Here is a 20,212-nt window from a genome sequence, read left to right as displayed (position 1 = left end):
ACGGCTCAATCCTCGTACGCGCAACTGAGGAAAGTGGAAAGGAAGTGCACCACCTCCAGTTGTTGGCAGCACGTCTTGAAGAGGACTGGGGGTCGTTCTACTGCGGCGGCTGCTGTGTGTGGTGCAGCCTCATGGGCCCCACCTTGAAAGCAACAGGGACAGAGTGCACTGAGTGCTGATAGCTTCGTGTGCACTGTGTTTTTGCCACTTAGTTCACTTTGAAGCAAGAGGCAGCACGAAGGTCAGTTCACTCACTGCTGCTGCTGCGCTTCCTCACTCCAGCATTCCGACAGCAAGCTTCCACAGTCATCAAGTGGGATGTGCTCATGTTTGCTTGGTCACATGTGACACCATGCTTGTTAATTTAGTTAGTAAGCAAATGTTTACAAGCTTATACGGCCAATAAAGCTACTATCCTAACTTTGTATAGCTATCTACTAATTTGCTATCGCAATCGAAGCTTCGCTTTTCAGCCAAAACTGTGACTTTTTTTTAAGCACTTAATGTAAGCTATGTTGTGTTCTCCATAGGTTTGCACACACAAAGTGTTAGATACAGAGCTGTGTGCTTTTCTTAGCTTTTTCTAGTGGCCGCAAGGGGGCATCACATATCTGAGATTTCCTCTAGGCAGTTCTTGGTGCGTTCCATTACTTTGGCTCGAATCTGTCCTCTCAGCGGTCTATGAAGACTGAAACTGGTTAGAATTCGTACACACCCACAGTTGTCTTAGTTAAGTTGCCTTACTCTTCTGCTGGGAGGCGGAGAAACAGACGACACTCCTGGTCTGCAATAACTGGCGTTCTGCTGAAGAGCATAAGGTTCTGTGTTTAACTCCCAACCTTGGTGGCCTCATTCCAATAGGGGTGGAATTTTATAAATGTGCGGGCGTCATGATCATGGTCTAAACAGCCGTTAGTTGGCAGAAGTAACTTTTCACAGTGGCATTTCAGTCTCATGTTGCATTCAAATGTTATACGCTATCAATAAATCAAATAACCAATATAATCCATTAGTTCAGAACAAGGGAAGAAAGCAAGCTTGTACCTTATGACTGTTGCCACCATTTCCTGTATCATTCCTTGAAGGATTAACATTGGGCGAAATTTGCAGTAGAAAATGGTCGAGGCACTTCTTTCATCTCTTCTGTATGGCTGTTACAATTTTTCCACATATTGAAAGTGAGCCCCCTAGATCCGCACAAGACGCTTAAGCGAGAGCAAGTCTGGGTTTAACATTGTGTACATTAATCCGACGAAAACATTTCAGTGTGTCACCATCTGTGACTTGGAAGACAATGCTCTGCACACATAGCTTCCACGAGGATGAACACTGCAAGAGACTCGCGGCTGCATGCACGCAGGTGCGCCCACTGGGGGCACGAAGGGACGCCTTTCTGATAGGTGCCCATATTAGTTTTTTCCCCCTTTTTTAACCCTTTGAGGGTCGATTTTTCTCGCCATGTGCGACCCCCCAGGGTCGATATTTTTATTGCAGATTCCGATTCTTCTTAGGGACTTATTTCAAAAAAAATTTACTGTGATTTTTCTAGGGTGACCGTAAAGTGAGAAAAAAATATATTGCGTTGGTATATATGCACTCTTCATTCATGAATAGTAACAATTAAAAAGGGGATAAACTTATCAGAATTAAAATTTTGATGCATTTTTATGCACGTAGTTCAAGGCATTGAAAATCTGCACATGAGAATATTTCGCAAGCCTCAAATGTTCGTGCTTTTACACTAATAGGTACGTCCATAGCGTAATCGAACTGCATAGGTGCGCGCACTCAAGAAAACTGTTTGGTTGTGTGCCCATCAAAAATAAAAGCAACACGTGTGACAAACTTCCGCTAATCTTCATCTTATCGCCAAGCAGCTAGGGCAATTAGTTTTCCCGAGTCTTAAAAAAAGAGAAAAGAAACAGAAACGCATGCACGGCGGCATCTTTGCTATGCGCACCCCTGTGAGCACTAAACAAGCAAGAAACAAGCGGTCGCCCGGTGAGCGATTAGGAACCAGATAGCCATCAGTTTTGCAAGCGCAAAAAGCCAAAACCACCTGCGAAACAAAATCCGAACGGTCACCCACCCACATGCACGCCAATGCGCGAGCGGTAGTATGAAGACGCGTGGGAGCAAACTATCGCTAAAACAAACCATGCAATGAAAACCAAGAGAGGGAGGCGCGCGAAAAGAATTCCCTGTATTCCCACATAGTGACAGCACATGACAGAAAAGAAAAAGTTAGGAAATTGGCGCGCTTTTTAAACATACAGACGGCGCCGTAAATATATGGCATCAACCATTTTGTGACTTGTTCGTAGCACCATATAGTTACGTCATTGACTCTCAAAGGGTTCAACTATGGGCACTGGAGCAGAGCAGTTTCCTCCTCTAATTTACCAGCTTGAGGTGCTTTGCTCCCAACTGGTTTGCGGGTTGCTCTTAAGGATGCCACAAATTCTTATATTTTCACTGTGCAGCTGGTGCAGCTGGTGTTATGTAGGGGTCATCCCATTCTACCCACTCATGCAGGATGCTGCTTCTGTGGCACAAAGCAGTGGTGCCTCTCTCGAGCTGCCGGTCCACTCGGAAGAAGTACCGTCAACGAATAGCAACTCCACCGGTAGCTTGGAATCAGCAGAGAATGACTCTGCGTCCGCTGATGATGTCAACTCGGAGCCAGCAGCAAGTGACGCAACCTACACTGGTGATGTGAACTCCGAGCAAGACTCAGACGATGAGACCGTCAACATGCCCTGCACACAGGCACCCACTGCTAAAACCCCACAGGTATTTGCTCTCATTGCACACATGGAGGCCCGTAATATTAGAACCCTCTCTGGGCTGTCACAGAATCTGTATTGTCATAGCTTCCTGCAACAGCTAATGTGTCATCACTCAAATGATCCGGCAATCACGGGTAAGTTTTCATAGTTGTTTGTTTTGGAGAACCCCGTTAAACCAATAAGTCAAACCTTGTCATAACGAAGTAAGTCAAATTTCCATTCAAATCCCATAGTTTTATGTACAGTTGAATCCCAGCACTACAAAGTCCGCTTCAGTGAAATTTCCGCCACAGTGAAGATTTCTTCATTCCCCGTCGATGTCCCGTAGAACATAATGCATTGAAATTCCCTCCAAAACGAACTACTGTGTGGAAGTATTTTCACTTCAGCAGAAATTTTATGGAGCAGATATGAGCAAAATTATTTAAAGTACAGCTCATTGAAAACCTGAAAACTGTTTTCCCGTGCCTTCACAAACCATTGACCCTAATAGCATGAAAAAAAAAAAAAAAGCACATGTAAAAATACTGTGTTTACTCGCATAATGATCGCACCCCTGAATTTTGTCGTCAAAATTTGATTTTTTTTATTTCCCATGTAATGATCGCAACCCGAATTTGCCGCAGTGATGTCGTGTGCCAAATCTAGCTAATGAGGATCACACTTACCATCTGTCGAATGCTACGCGAATGACCAAGCGGTCTGCACGCACCCAACATTCTTAAGCAGATGCCCCATTTCATTCCTTTCATCACCTTCTGCACTTCCATAAAAAGAAAGCTACAACCAAACTTCCCTCGGCTTTATTATTTGTACGCTTCATAATGGTTCATAATGGTTTTGGTCAATAACAACAACAACATAAGGACGCCTTTCAACTCTTCTCCTCTGCCCTCGTGAGCACGCAACAAATCGCGAGTGGCAACAATAGTGGCCATGTTTACACTGATACGTTAAAAGTGTATCCTATTCATATGCCGGCGCTTGTAATGCAGCTAAGATGTTCGTCCACCCTTAGCGGAAACATGCCGTATTAGGATAGCATGCCCACCATGTGTTTCTATGTCACTGGCAGCTAAGTGCGCCCATCTCTTGTTTCTCAAAGTGATATTGCTATGTTATTGTTGCAAGCTTGCCGATATTAACAATATTATTCATTAATGATACGGAAGAAGCTGTTTCAATGCGCATAATGTACTCACGAGAAGAAAAATAATCGCGTTCGGTTTGCTCTGCCCGCCGCCATTTTTGTTTTGGTGTCCCGCACTGACAGTGGCAGCCGCTTGCTTGTCATACCGCAGCAAATGCGGGATGAAAAAAGAAAATGTTTAGTTTCGTGGGAAATTTCACTCGCGTAATGATCGCACCCCTGGATTTGCGTAAATTTTTTTGACAAAAAAGTGCGATCATTGTGCGAGTAAATACGGTAGCACCAACTTGAGGGCCCGCGATACTGGTGGTGATGCAATGCACTCTGGTGGAGGAGCATCGGTGCGTCGAGGAAGCATTTTGGATTACAGTGAAAGGGTGCGCATACAAGCAACATACACGCAATACTTATTTTTATAGTATTTCTCATTGTTCATTTTCTTTAATGTTATATGAGAATGGCTCCGGTGTTCAACAGTGATTGCTGATTATACGAAGTTGCGGTTGCGAGCAATGTCAAATTCCGGTAGGGTGCGACAAGGCATTTGTGCAACGCGCACTTGGCAATGAACGATTGCATTGCCAGTTAGTCATTGGCTCCCAAAGCTGCCAAAACAATCATAATGGGAACAGCGCGAACAAGATGACGTTGGAGTGAAAGGACACAGGACGAGCGCTGACTCACAACTACGTTTACTGAAACACACATCAGGTATATACAGTCGCCGACCGTTTATTCGGACCTCACGGGGACTGCGGAAATGTCCGAATAAACAGGTGACCGAAAAAGCAGATTAAGAAAAAGAAAATGAAATCATTTATTTCCACGCGCTTATTCGGGCTCGGCAGTAGGCTTGAAGAAATCGTGAATGTGCCGTTGCATGCTGTTCCGTTTACGCGCAGTCAGATAAGCCTGAATCTCGGAGAGGGTCGTACGGTCACTATAGGTGGCTGAAAGCACAGTCGCTGTTTGTGCACGCTCCGCATGCGACGGCAGCGTAGCACATCATGCGTCATCTTACGACTCGGAGTCATCGTCCGGCGGTGCAGCAGAAACCTGACGAATGATCTTGCCGTCGTCGAGTTCTGCGCATGTCAGTACAGCAGTGTCAGCACCTGTGAAACTGTCAAATGAGACGGTGTCCGGAATCGCAATGCAACCACTGCGCAGGTCTCGGCAGAACATTTTCCACGTCAGTAGGGAGCACATCAGAAGGCGACAAATCTTAGGCCTCCCGGCACCCGCTTGCCGGCATTCCCCAGCGAAGTCAGCGCGGGTACTGTCGGCGCCATTGGACACTTGATGCGATGTTTCCACACGCCGCGTTGGATCACCGAAACCTCTCGACACAGCACTCAAAGCAAACACCACCGTGCCGACACTAGTCGCACAAACGAAAAACGTAGCCTGCTCGCAGCGTGGTGCGCGAAGAAACTAATCAGCTGCTGGATTGTCTTGACATGGCTTACTAAGCTAAAACTGGAACTGCTGTAGAGCCACTCTATCGAACCAGGCAGAAACGATGATGAGCGGAGATTTCCAGTAGCGCCACTTCGTAGGGCAGCAAGGAGGCTCTGTTCAAAACAAAAATGGCGTTCAGCAAGTCGAACTATGCGCCGGTCATAGTCGGTGCATGATGCTCTCGATCGAGTTGGCTCAAGGAGTGTCCGAAAAATCAGACGAGAGGTTGCAACATGTCCGAACTTTCGGCAGTTGTTATACATTATGGTCTATGGGGGGAGTGGCGGTGCCGCGTAGCTGACCGAATAATCGGGCATGTCCGAATTTTTGGAGTCCAGAAAATCGGTCGGCGACTGTAAGTGACACAAGCAATCACATGGTCAATCGAGGAACGCACAACCGGGCCACGTGTATAAGGGCATCTGTTACCATATCGAGCTATCTAAGTGCATAAATTCCTGCTGAGAATGTGCGATCGCAGGCTGTTTAATGCAGTGTGTGTTTCAATAAAGGTAGTTGTGAGTCAGCGCTCGTCCTTTGTCCTTCCGTTCCATCGTCGTCATGTTCGCGCTGTTCCCATTATGACTGGATACCAACTCGCCTAACTTTCCACTTTAATGCCGAAACAGTACCTGGAGAAGCCTGTCCCAGCCAACAAAGAAGCAAAGTTTTTGTCCCTAAAAGAGAAGGCTTGAGTAACGCATAGGCTGAAGCTGGCAAGAAAGAAATCGACCATCACTGAAGAATTTGAAATGCTGGCGAGTTCTCGTTCAACAGCATTGAAGACTAAGGATGTTGTAGCCAAAGTGCTAGCTTCAGGGACGTCAGCAAAGTGCAAGAAACAACTCAGCCAGTGCACGAGGCCCTACACAAGGCAGTGTACAGATGGTTTGTGGCGTCGCAGGCCAAGAAAATCGCCCTTAGTACAGATATTGTGTGGCAGAAAGTGCTAGGTAGCGAGCATAGGTTGGCTGAACAGGTTCAAGTCTTGCCACAGCATCATCAGGAAAGTTTCGTGTGGTGAAACCGCTTCTGCAGATAATAAGGGCACTTCTGCGTGGATGTTGGCCAACCCCACAGATTTCCCGAAAGACTCTATGCACTATCAGACATTTACAGCACCGACGAGACTTCTAAGAGATGCTACGCACTAGGATTCTGGATTCTCTGACATATACCCACAGCAGTGCCAGCCACTCGACTAAACTCACGTATAATGGCAGCTGGATTTTTGACAACTGTTACTTGAAAAGTTTCACTAATTTTTCCATCTGTCACACAGATCATTCTAGCTGTTAGTATAGAGGAGTGTGCCTGTTTACAATGTTCTTAATGAGCAAATGCTGTGAGGTATTTTAGTAAACAGTGTACATCTTGAGTACTAAACAATTTTCAGTTTTTAATGAAAATGTTATGGTTTTGGGCTTCTACTGTAGTATTTTTCATACCTTAAAGCTGGCGGGTATCAGTAAAGCAGGCAAGGAGCTTCAAGTTGCTGATAGGAATGACATCTAGTGTCACGAAGTCAAGCATTTACTGTAAAATTGAACATCTCGTTGCACGGTACACAAATGTTTTGTCATTGTAGGGCCAAACAAAGTTGAACTAATCAGCTAAGTAGTAGAAGGTTGGTCTGGTACTACAGTCAAACCTTGATACATCAAACAGCGCAGTGATTGTGAAAAAGTTCCATATAGCCAGAATTCAATATAGAAAATAGCAAAAAAAAAAACTCATCAAATACTTCTGTAAATCAGTCAATGAACCAAAGGCACAATCAGGGGTCATTGTTTGGGGCACGCGTTTGGCTGTGCCACGCGCAGTTGGCTTAGGCCGTGCTGACTTCGTCAGCCAGGAGTGCGCGGTCGCTTGTGCCGCACGCAATTAGCCTAGGCCGCGCCAACTTCGTCCGCCTCGTGAAGTCGGTGCGACATAGGCCAGTCACGTGCGGCGCAACTGAACGCAAGCTCCGGACAACGATACCCGATTGCACCCCAATAGTGGCACAGTAAATAGTCACTTGAAGCTTCACATAAAGTATTTATTTATTTGCTTGAAAGTACCACAGCAGTGTAGCCTGCTCCATTGCGCTGCAGCAGCGGTGTAAAAGGGCCAAAGCAGCTACAGTCCCAGTTGAAGTCGGGAGAGGAGCAACATCAGTGCTTGCAGGATCAACCTCGGCAGAGTCTTCGTTTGGCCGCTACTTCTACTGCAATCTCCACATCCGTCTATCGAAGCATTTTGAAACGCTGTCAATACCAACGTATTAAGTGGGATGTTCCAAGGCGTCTATGAGTGAGCCCAGTGAGCTCGTGCTGTCACGCGTCTTTGTGGATGCAAACCGGCAGTCCTCGCGAGGCGCAGCAGGTGCAGAGTGTGGCACCGAGGATGAGTCAGTGAAGCAAATGCAATGCGTTGTTGACGTTGTTGAATTAGTCAAGCTGCCACTTGCGTATGCCACTACGTTCAAATGGCGCCCTTGGCGCGATCGATGTGTGCAGCTACAGTGCTCAGCAGTCGGGAACTCCCATTGCGCCACCGCTATCTTCGAGGATGTTGTGGGAAAGCTCCCTACTTGCCAACAGAGCGCACATGGTCTGGGGTGGTGGAGTACAGTATATCCATTTACGTCCGACACCATTCGAAATAAACAATTAAAAATGCATGCGATTTGCCAGGTGATATACTTAGCGAGACACTGTGCCAAATCCAAAAACTTAGCGAGACACTGTGCATCCAAAATTTCAGTCACCGTTGCATATATTGGTTCCTTAGAGACAGCACTAATGCTGGGGGGGCATTTGACTAATTGAGCAGATCCAAAAATCGGTTTGTGACTGTAAACAAATTTTGTCTTTCACTTGTCTTGGCGCCAAGCTGTGCCATTGGCCATACCACTTGCGCATCAGTATTGTTGATGGTGAAAATTTTCAAGTTTATGTTTCCTTGTTTCAAATGGCAAGAAAGTTCTGAATATTGACTTCTCAATACCTAAATGCATAATATTAAATTGAATCTTTGCAGAAGTCTATTGAAAAGCTTTGCTCTGTGTGTGTCTTCCAGGAAGACGACCTGGCCACCATGATGGAGGATGAAGCTGAGACTGCTTGTTCGTCATCATCTGAGCCGAAGGAATCATTGGCAGCACCCATAAGTCTGCACGATGCCACGTCGCAGACAGATGAGGATGCACAAACCACTGTCAGCTGTGGGGTGCAATGCTGCCCACTGCGAACAGGTAAGAAGAGTTTGTTTGCATGCTTTCCAAACCACATAAGCCTGAAGAAGGCAGACCCAGAAAGAAATATGCTGAATCCAATTTAATGAATTATTAATTGTAGAAGAAAACTTTGTGAATTGCGAATTCTGTTATTTTTTCTGCGTTTCAGCCATAAAAATTGCGTCACATTTTTCTTGAACATATCTAGTACCGTATTTACTCGCATAATGATCGCACTTTATTGTCAGAAAAATTTACACAAATTCGGGGGTGCTATCATTACACGGGTTAAATTTCCCGTGAAAAGAAAAACAAAATTTTTTTCATCCCGCGTTTGCTGCGGGATGCGGGTCACCGAAACAACAATGGCTGCCGGCGGAGCAAGCCGAACGCGCCGAATGTGATTTTTTTTTCTTCTCGTGAGTACATTACGTGCATTGAAACAGTTTCTTCCGCATCAGTGATGAATAATATAGTTAATATCGGGAAGTTTGCGGCAATAACGTAGCCTTGTCCACTTTGAGGGGACAGAAACAGATGGGCACGCTTAGCTGCCAGTGACATAGAAACTCATGGCCAGTGTGCTGCGGAAACTGCGGCATCTCTCTTCACTACCATCCTAATACGGCACGTTTCTGCTAAGGGTGGATGAATATCTTAGCTGTGTTACAAGCGCCGGCGTATGAATAGGGTACACTTTTAACATATCAGTGCAAACGTGGCTACTATCATGGCCGTGCGCGATTTGTTGCATGCCCAGGAGTGCAGATGAAAAGAATCGAAAGGCGCCTTTTTTGTTTTTGTTGACCACAACCATTATAAAGCCTACCCATAATAAAGGCAAGTTTGGTTGTACCTCTTTTTGTCATGGAAGTGCCGAAAGTGATGAAAGTAATGAAATGAGGCATCTACTTGAGAATGTTTGGTGCGTGCAGACCGCTTGTCTTGAAGAGTTGTTCTCGTAGAATTCGACAGATGGTAAGTGCAGTCATTATTAGCTAGACTTGGCACACGACATATCGCTGCGGCAAGTTCGGGGTGCGGTCATTACACGGGAAACTTAAAAAATCATATTTTGACGTCAAAATTCAGGGATGCCATCATTATGCGACTAAATACGGTAAGTGGCATCTCGTCAGTGAAGGCTTATGAAAAAAAAAATTCCGTACGAAACACAAACAAGTCAGTAGATGACTGATTTTTCAAACATGAAGAAGAGTTGCAAAAGTGTAAAGAAATAATGAGCAGCTCAAAAATGGTGTCTACCAACCAGGAAAACTGGGAATTCTCAGGGATATTGAGTAGTCTGGAAAAACTCAGGCAAAAATTGGGGAATTTGTGCTTCTATCAGGGAAAATTAGCTGTAATATTATTGAAAAGGAACGAAAGTCGTGGTAATGCTGGCTCGAGTAACAGACAGGAATCGTAACGAATTGTCTTTGACGCCCTGTCGTCGGCTGGAGGAATTGCCAGTGTACAGTGAACGACCGACTTTTCGGGCAGCTTCGCGGTACTACCACTTACCCCATATAGTCAGTGTATCAGAACGTCTGAGATTTCGGACACAAGAACCCTTCGTCGTCCGATTTTCCCGAGTTTTTTTCCGGGACCTCTGGTCCAAAACAGCATTAATCAACGCCATCACCGCTGCCGCTTTGATTACCTCACCACCTCACACTGGCGCTCTCGCACGCAGATCCGCTGGCAGCCATAGCCACCACTGCGGCAACGCTAGGCCTAGCTGCTTCTACATTCGCTATTAAGGGGGGAGGCTACACTTGAAATACAACTTTTTTATTTGTGGACAGATCTGAACGAAATTTTCACACTTTGTGTATCTTAATATGCAGATTCTAAAAATATAATTAGTTTCGCCACAGGATAAGTAGTTTCTGATATACTCTAAATGCATTGTATAAGCTGAGTCCTTTGTTTGGAGGAAGATTAGCATCTAAACAGAAAACCCTAACACGGTAATTTTAGTATAAAGACTATCTAGAATGTTCAGGGAGTGCCACAAGGTATTATTCAATGTTCTAGGCTAATCTGAGTAAGAGTTAGAGCTCATCAAAGTTGTGAGAAAAAAATGCCATCTTGACATGTCAAGCATGTGACCCATTTCAAAAACTTTTTGAGAAGAGTGCTACTTTTAAAAGGTGCATATTGCTAACTGCATACATTTATCTTTCTGGCAAAAAAAAAATTAAGTTGATAGCTGAAATAGGACAGAAGCTATTTTACCTCCAAAATTGGAAGTCTGTCGGAATTGTTGTTTTGAGAAATCAAGGAAAAACATTCTGCAACATTTTTATTGAGAACATACCAATAAAATCTTAAGGAAATTCACCAGGGGCATAATCTGGATACATCCCATCTTTTTGCCGCTTTTTGGCGAGCTTCCTTGCGCTCAAAGAGGTTCTCGCTTTTTGCTGGAGTTAGCACTTCGAAGGTCCGGCGCTCCGGACGTTTTCCGGCGCTCGCTGCGCGCTCGCTACTTTCTTCAGTCGTGAAGGAAACGGTGCCTGCACGATCTGTGCCAACACGCGTGGCCTGGGCGGACGAAGTGTTGACGTTAGACGTGCCAGTTTGCAGCTCGGCACTCGATCCGGTAGAATGTCCAGGCAGACCAGCAACCGGCAACTCCGCGAGTATCACAGGCCTAGCCGCCTTCCGTCGCGCATTCCACAGCCGCTTGACGCGTAGTAGCCTTGAATCGACAATCTTTTCCAGCCATCCGGGCAGCGAAATGAGCATCTTATCAAACGTCGCGAAGCAAGCGGCTGAACAAACGCTGACAGCGGCGCGATGAAACCAGAGATAAACAAACGTAGCGAGACGCGAGAGCGGTCGAGCGCGCGCGCCGACGAGCACCGGACCAATAGGAGCGAGGCGCGCGGGGGGTGTGCGCGCTTTGGCCAATCGGCGCCACGGACGCATCCTCCAGAAATGACGCGATAGCGTCGGTTTCTCTTCGCCGACGCCATTTTGAACTGGTGCAAAATGCGCACAAAGAAAACAGCTTCAAAACAAGCGCAAGATGGCGGCCATCGGCCACCGCGTTCGCAAATGGTGACGGCGCGAAGTTTGAACATTTTTGACCAAATTTTGCTGATTTCGCGTTCACCCTGGCCCCTTTAAGCGCGATTTTTTATTATTTTCCGATTAAATTTAGCTTCTAGATTTCGCGGAGGGATTCTTGAATGTATAAACGTAGCGAAAATACACTTTTCCGAAAATCGACTTTTTTGTGATTTTTTGCCCTTTCAAGACCCGCGTCCCCCCTTAAGCTTCTTGCTGTTGGGTGCAGTGTTTTTAATTGAAAGAATTCGCCGCTGTCAGCAGTGGCACCGACTCCGCATTTGCGGTCCTCATGATTGGCTTTGAAGCTCGGAAAAAACTGTGCGTTTTATAATGCCGGTTCCTGAAAGTCAGCTTCACCTCTGTACAGAAATGTTACTTCGTTAAGCATATGCAAAAGCATTGCTATGAAGCATAACAAGCGTGGGAAGGGGCTATTGCCACTGGACACAGTGTGTATTCCTTAATTGTACACGCATGCACCCGGTATCTCCTGTCACAGTGCGAGCACCGATATGACTAATACCTGTACTGACAGGCCTTCAGAGCTTTTTCAGAACCTGCCGTGGTTGCTCAGTGGCTATGGTGTTGGGCTGCTCAGCATAAGGTCGTGGGATCGAATCCCGGCCACGGCGGTGGCATTTCGATGGAGGCGAAATTCGAAAACACTCGTGTACTTAGATTTAGGTTCTTGTTAAAGAACCCCAGGTTGTCAAAATTTCCGGAGTCCTTCGCTACGGCTTGCCTCATAATCAGAAAGTGGTTTTGGCACGTAAAAACCCATAATTTAATTTTTTTTCTTTTACCTTTTTTTAATGTGCCTGTGGCGGTTCGAGTCCTTAAGGGCAGTAAAAGACATGCATTTTTTCCCAATTGGCCGATTTTTCAGATGCTTTTGTTGGCCCTTAGGGAGTTCGACAAATTGGACGTTGACTGTACAACTGACCAAAAAAATGCTTCAAATGGTCCATGGGGCAAAGGAGCAGCGAAAGGAGGACGAGAACAGAAAGGACCAACGCATTGAGGAATGAACGGGAAAGGAAGCGAGCTGCTGCCCTTTTGAAAGAGCTTGAGCTCAAAAAACAAAGTGTTGGCTGATGCCAAGATGCAGGTGGCCCTCATCCAAACAAAAATAGACTCTTTAAAGCAGTGAAACACAACACTGAGGCTTCGTGCGCAGGCTGAGAGTATGTCAGGACAGTTGAGATTGACTTACAAGCTGTTGAGAGAGAATCTCAATTGTGACAAAGTTTTGGCCTCATACCACTGAGCTTGTTGCTATCAGTTCATAGAAATAGCTCATATTCGAAAATATTTGCTTTTTTATGCATCTTTTTATTCGTATTTGAGAATGTCCGACTCGATTTGCAATTTTTCTTAATACATTTTATTTGCTGTGCACATTACTAACCCCTCCCTTTTATTCTCTTTTTGAATAAAGTAAACACTACTCCTTAGCATTAAGCTGGATCAAGTAGTTTGTTTTTCAAAAGTTTTTTCACATACTTACTAGAGAGTGACAGCATCGGGCAACGTGGTTTCAGCCCATCTTGACATAAAACATAGCTCTGCGTCACTCAGGGAATTTTGCAACGGTACTCGGGGAAAACCTGGAAAACTTTGGAAATGTCAGTTGGTAGACATCCTGAAAAACACGAATCTAGAGAAAAAAAATAATACAGTGAAACCTCGTTAAACCGTAGTTGGCCGGAGCTCGGAAAAATACGTACTAAACGGTAGTACTGTTTAACTGAAATAGCATGAGATCGCCCACTTACCTGTTGAAAACGGAACTAAGAGAGAGTGCGATGAAAGGGGAAGAAGACATGCAGTATTTATTCACTTCACGCGACAAAATTGTTATTTTTGTTTGATGCCACCGCGGTGGCCTAGCACAACGACAGCGGCATCAAACTTGCTGAAGCTGCGTGCCAGCTTTTCAGCCAGCCCCCTCTTCTCGGCAAACACTCTCATGGCAGATTCCTCGTTGGCGTTACATATTCTCCGTGCACGTGCGCAGCAGTGCTGCAGAAGTTCTGGGGCCGCCTTTTTCATTGCCGGGTGCCGGAGTTTGGAATACTTTTCATTTGGAATAGAGTTACGTTATCGCACCCCTGTTCTCGTCTCGACGATTGCATTCATGAGGCTGATGTAACGCGCAGCTTATGCCACTGTCGGGCCTGAATCGACCGTTCTGTCGCTTTCCGTGTCATCCTCATCACTGTCGCTAGTCGACACTTCGGCAACAACACAGGCAACGATGACGAAAAGTCAAACCTCGTAGCCGACATGTCTTCGCGGTCGCAGCAGCGCTGCCGAGCAACTTCTTTGCATTCCAAATGCCACACACTGTAGTCGACAGCAGATCCCTGTCGCGTGCCAGCGCCGACTTCTTGTCACGTTCGATAGTACAGACAATGTCTAATTTTTGTTCTGTTCTGAGCACCCGGCGTCTTTTTTATCCGAGCTTTGGAACAACGCGAGTCCTCGCTTGCACGACGCCATGACACTCTGATGCTCTCTGGCACGGCGTCGAAATGATGTTGATGTGGCTTCACGCGCAAACGCAGAGGGCGCTTGGCGGCCGTTGTTCCGATCTCTGAGGCTTGTTGTTCTGCCGGGCCGCCCCGATGGAGACGACGCACCGCCATGTTTGCGCGATGAAAAGTGGAAACGCTACGTTTTAGCCGATGCATACGCAATAAGCTGGTACAGTTTATGTGGATACAAAACACATTATGTTCAATGGCCGCTGAGTCGGGGAATTGACTTTACTACTTTTAAACCGAAACTACTGTTTAAGCAGGTACGGTTTAACGAGGTTTCACTGTATTGTGGTTTACTTCTCCAGCAGCTTGCAAAGCACATTTATGTGCTGTTAGATTGGTGCTGCTATAAAGTGTGCAAATATTCACATGAATTCGGACTGTTTGGCAACTGAGAAAACCTGGAAATGTCAGGAACATTCTGAACGCTTGCAATAGTACAGTGAAACCTCGTTAAACCGTAGTTGGCCGGAGCTCGGGAAGGGTACGTACTAAACGGTAGTACTGTTTAACCGAATAGCATGAGATCGCCCACTTACCTGTCGAAAACGGAACTCATAGAAAGTGCGATGAAAGGGGAAAAAACATGCAGTATTTATTCACTTCGCGCGACAAAAGCGTTATTTTCGCTTGATGCCGCGGCGGCCTAGCACGCCGACGACAGCGGCCTCAAACTTACTGAAGCTGTGTGCCAGCTTTTCAGCCAGCCCCCTCTTCTCGGCAAACACTCGCATGGCAGATTCCTCGTTGGCATTACGTATTCACCGTGCACGTGCGCAGTAGTGCTGCAGAAGTTCCGGGGGCACCTTTTTCATTACAGGTGCCGGAGTTTGGAATAATTTTCATTTGGAATAGAGTTACGTTATCGCGCCCCTATTGTCGTCGCGACGATTGCATTCATGAGGCTGACGCAACGCGCAGCTTATGCCACTGTCGGGCCTGAATCGCCCGTGCTATCGCTTTCCGTGTCGTCCTCGTCACTGTCGCTAGTCGACACTTCGGCAACAACAGAGGCAACGATGGCGAAAAGTCGAACCTCGTAGCCGACATGTCTTCGCGGTCGCAGCAGCGCTGCCGAGCAACTTCTTCGCATTCCAAATGCCACACACTGCAGTCAACAGCAGATCCCTGTTGCGTGTCAGCGCCGACTTCTTCGTGTCACGTTCGATAGCACGGACGATGTCTAATTTTTGTTCTGTTCTGAGCACCCGGCGTCTTTTTTATCCAAGCTTCGGAACGACGCGAGTCCTCGCTTGCACGACGCCATAGCGCTCTCTGGCACCGCGTCGAAATGATGTTGATGTTGATGTGGCTTCACGCGCAAACGCACAGGGCGCTTGGAGGCCGTTGTTCCGATCTCTGAGGCGTGTTGTTCTGCCGGGCCGCCCGATGGAGACGGCGCAGCGCCGTGTTTGCGCGACGAAAAGTTCAAACGCTACGTTTTAACCGATGCGTACGCAGTAAGCTGGTACGGTTTATGCGGATACGAAACACATTATGTTCAATGGCCATTGAGTCGGGGATTTGACTTTACTACTTTTAAAACGAAACTACTGTTTAAGCGGGTACGGTTTAACGAGGTTTTACTGTAATGTAGTAATTGTCAGGGACGGTTTAAATCAGCAGTTTCTTTTGTATTTATTTTTTTATTCCTACGTCAAATACACTATTGAGCAGCGCTGGTCTTTCTCACCACCAGTCTTTCTCACCACCATGCCTAGCCACACACATGCAGCACTTCTCTCTTATCGCACTTCTTGCTGCGGCACGTTACTGCAGCAAAGCTAGGCACAGCCTTCTGACATCTCGGAGGCCATGCCCAGCTAGCCTAGCTGCGCTGCACCACACATTGAGCGTGCTGTTTGCGTGCAGCATGCAAAATACAAGTGCCTCCATTTCTCTATCTCACTGTGGCAGGCCACGCTGTCTGGCGTAGCTAGGCTTGACCACCAATACAGTGGAACCCCGTTCATACGTTTTTCACCGGACCGAGGAAAAAAAAACGTAACAGCAGGGAAAACACAACAGTGAGGAAAGCTACGAAAATGAATGAAAAAGTGCAGCTTCAACTATAGACAATTTATTTCCGCAGAGTGCGCTTAGAACTTAAAGAAAGTCTAAATGGGTGGCTTGACGTTTCTTTCGCTCGCTAGAAATCACCACACGTTTCTCAGTAGCCTGGAAGGCCGCATTGCTGTCAGCGTCGCTGTGAGGTGCGACGTACCTGCGGAGGAGGTCCAGAGCCGTGACGGCTTCTCCAAAGCTAGGATTTGGCAACTCCCCGGCATCATGCGGCTCGTGCTCCTCGTCGTCACCGCGCCACGGCGATGGCAACGGACGAAGGAATATCCGCGGGAAATTTTGCCCTCTTTGGCGTAATCATGCTAATGTGCTAACGATTGTTTAGTATTGCTGCGGAGCGCGCGCGTCCGAGCAACCCGGTTGCGCGCAACACGGCGTGGTTTCACGAGAAATGTAAACAAGAGAGGAGAGCTGGCCCGATAGGCGGAGCAACGCCATGAGCAACGCCAACTTCCTGCTTCCCTTTAGCTATAGCTTCACAAAGAGTGACGTCAGGGCCTCTCCTGAGTTTTCTTCCTCCGTGAGTCGACGCGTCCAACAAACCATGCGGTGACCATAATCACAGTGATAATAGTGAGAGCATTTTTCACAAATGGCCACCTAGTGGCGGCCTCTCGAACTGGCATGCGGCTTCTTGCAGCCAGTTCTATTGCCAAGCCCGGTCAAAACGGCGCTTGGAGCGCGTTGCCTACTTTAGCCCAGGCGGGTTCGGGTTGCGACGCATCATGCGGTAACGTTTTCACAGCTACTACGTAACACCGGGGTTCCTTATACATTGGATCCTATGGCAGCTATGCCGGGACCGGATGAAAGCGACGTAGCAGCCGGGAAAACGCAGCAGTGAGGAACGTAACAGCGGGGTTCTACTGTATTGCGTTGGTGTGATCTTGGAGGCCGTGAGCCGGCCAAGCCAAGCCTGCACTCTCACACAGTGGGGCCACGAGAGAGGCGGATCAGATAGGATGAAACGCATCCACATATAGGCCGACATTGTTACTGGTGCTGTGCGAAGCTTTGTAGCCATATACTCGACAGGTTCGCAAAAGCACTAAAGTAAAGCTATCTCCGAAAGACATGGAGGTCGCCCGAGGATACAGCCCCGGTTGCTTAGCCAGCACACTGTGCTGTGTGCCATGTGCTGCTTGAACACGATGGAGTTCATTTGCATTGCAGTGTGCTAGCTGTTCCCTCCTACCGCGTCGCTGCCCCACCGGTTTCACTACAATATGAGTGAGCCAAGTGGAAAGCAGAAGCAAATTAAAGACCATCACATTGGAATAGAAGGTGGCTACTGTAAAGGCTGTTGTGTCAGGTGCTAAAAGCTGAGTGTTACACATGCTTGAGGCACTGTTGTGGCTGTTTTACTAAAATTTTAACGCTTATGTGGCCTCATAACAGTTCAGCGGGCCGAGGAACCATTTTTTTGCAAGTTTAAAGGGGTCTCAAACCACCCCTCAGGCTTGTGGAATGAACATAGTCCGCGGATAGCATATGCTGCTGCGAATATCTCGGCCAAGTTTTGCAGTCATGCACGGCACATGGCGCTGGCAAGCCAAGTGCGAAGTCACCTTTCTCTCAAATGCTCTCTTTTCAACAGAAGCCTGCTGCTCACTCTTTTCTGGACGCTGTGTTTTGTAATATAGCAGATTCCCATATGCGACTGCTATTGGCCAACAGATGACATCAGTCAAAAAGGGTGTTTGGATCATAGTGCTTCTTCTTACTGTTACTGTGTATATTTATTGGCAACTAATAAACAGGCTGAAGTGAGCGAAAACTGGTTTCGAATTTCGGTAATACAGTAAACTCTCAGTTGTACGAACGTCAGTTTATCGAATATTTCAGAATAACGAACTTTTTAAGAATCCCCGGCCGTTTTCTTATAGACTCTATCCAAAAATCTTTCACTTAAACGGATTTTGGAACAGTCAATTTTTCAGTTTAACGAACTCGCTCAGAGGATAGACTCCGCGATGTGGACAGAGATCTGTCATCAGTTGGAGGTCGATAGCAATACTTCGTTTGAAGACTATGCACAGTGTGACAGTGCACTGATTACCTGTGCTGGACAGACGGATCTGGAGATTGTTTCCAGGGTTCGTCTTGAAGAAGAAGCGTGTGACGAAGAAGAGGCAACTGCCGAGCCAGTTTCAAGCCCCATAACTCTAGCTGAGGTTGCAGGGTACATTGGAAAGTTGAGATACTTTGTGTCTCAACAGCGAGCTGTGCCAGAAGAAGTGTACAAAAACATTGACTCTTTGGACAGTTGTATTACTTTTTGTGCTTTAAAAGTACAAGTGCAGAAAAAGATTACAGATTTTTTTTTTCTAAGTGAGAAAGGCTGCATTATAACTATTATGAAACTTGTACTTGTTGACATGTACAAATTGCATTTCACACATTTCTAACACTATGGATGCCATGTCTTTTGCTCCATGAATTGCACTTTTGACTCTGTATGCCATGTTTTATGTTGGTCTAGTGAATATTCAGTTTAGTGAACCTTCAGTTAATTGAACTATTTCCTTCGGTCCCTTGAAGTTCACTCAAGTGAGAGTTCACTGTAGTTGCATACTTTCAGAAGAAGCCGGCTATCGTCTGTTCATGCTCAGCCATGGCCACCTGCGTAGGAGTTAAACTTTCGCCACTCTGCTTGTCGGTGTCGTAGCCGTCGGGTCTCACTAATTTAGACTAGAATTGAATGCTCAACCAGCCTCAAACCCCACGAAACTTAAGGCCAGACCACATGCACACTTGCCAGTGCGCACTCACTCCTGGCCGCTAGGTCAGACGCCTCGGCAGACTATCGAAAGCGCTTTAAAATTCACAAACTGTACGCGGCTGCTATCCTTCGGTCAAGCTGGTGAAGGACAAAGCCAGTCTGCACCACGGATCACGGTCAGACACATGAATGCGAGCCTGAACTTAAGCCCTGTCGTGTACAGAGCAAACGCTAGGCATTTGAACTACAGTTGCATGTGGCTGCGTGCAGTCTGCTGTGTAACAAGGGCGCCGCAGCTGCGTGGTGCCACGACGAGTCCACTGGCTAAGCTCACTGCAGCCACTCGGCTCGCCGAGGACAACCAGGTTTGGCTTACATTTGGTGCGTCGTAGGCGCCAAAATAAAATTTAAACTGGGCGCCACAATGACTTTCAATAGGCGGAGCGTTGTGGGCACGTCCTTCTCCGCTGTAACCTTTGCGGTGTAAGGCATTGAAGGAGAAGTGGAAGCACCAAGAAGGGCGTGTTTGATTGATTGTCAATAACTCCGTTTCTGCTGAATGCATTAAAGTACTTTTTTGCGGCAAAGTATTTCTGAAATAGCTTATTTGACCTGCAAATATATCTCTCCAGTTAGATATAAAGTAGTTCAATGGACCTTTAACCCTTTGAGGGTGAATGACGTAAGTATACGTCGCTGTGAACAAGTCCAAAAATGGTCGACGCCGTATATTTACGGCGCCCTCTGTGGGTATAAAAAGCACGCCAATTTCCTAACTTTTTCTTTTCTATCATGTGCTGCCACTATGTGGGAATACAGGGAATTATTTACGCGCGCCTCCCCCTCTTGGTTCTCGTTTCATGGTTTGTTTTAGAGCTAGTTTGCTCTCGCGCGTCTATATACTACCGCACGCGCATTGGCGCGTGCGTGGGCTGGCGGCGATTTGGGTTTTGTTCCGCTGGCGGTTTCGGCTTCTTTTGCTTACAAAACTGATGGCTATCTTATTACTAATTGCTCAAAGGGCTACCGCTGGTTTCTCTCTCGTTTAGTGCTCACAGAAATGCAGATAGGAGGGACGCTGTCGTCCATGCATTTCCATTCTTTTTCTTTTTGACACTCTCAAAAACTAATTAGTTGGGGATAAGATGAATATTAGTGGAAGTT

The 20,212-nt window shown here is 46.7% G+C and overlaps 1 protein-coding gene across 2 annotated transcripts in view; it reads left to right on the top strand.

Annotated features, from left to right (window-relative positions):
• The window catches only part of LOC142573218 (uncharacterized), a 325,311-nt gene that overhangs the window by 298,914 nt on the left and 6,185 nt on the right, over window positions 1–20,212 (top strand). For both annotated transcript variants that reach the window (XM_075682810.1, XM_075682809.1), the window contains exons 32-33: window positions 2,536–2,793; window positions 8,464–8,638. In XM_075682810.1, the coding sequence (XP_075538925.1) occupies window positions 2,536–2,793; window positions 8,464–8,638 (433 nt within the window). The remainder of the gene's footprint in view (window positions 1–2,535; window positions 2,794–8,463; window positions 8,639–20,212) is intronic.

Source organism: Dermacentor variabilis, chromosome 2 (genome assembly GCF_050947875.1).
Source record: "Dermacentor variabilis isolate Ectoservices chromosome 2, ASM5094787v1, whole genome shotgun sequence".
Classification (NCBI taxonomy): Eukaryota; Metazoa; Arthropoda; class Arachnida; order Ixodida; family Ixodidae; genus Dermacentor; species Dermacentor variabilis.
The sequence above is the reverse complement of the archived record's forward strand: the minus strand, read 5'-3'. Positions and strand labels throughout refer to the sequence as shown.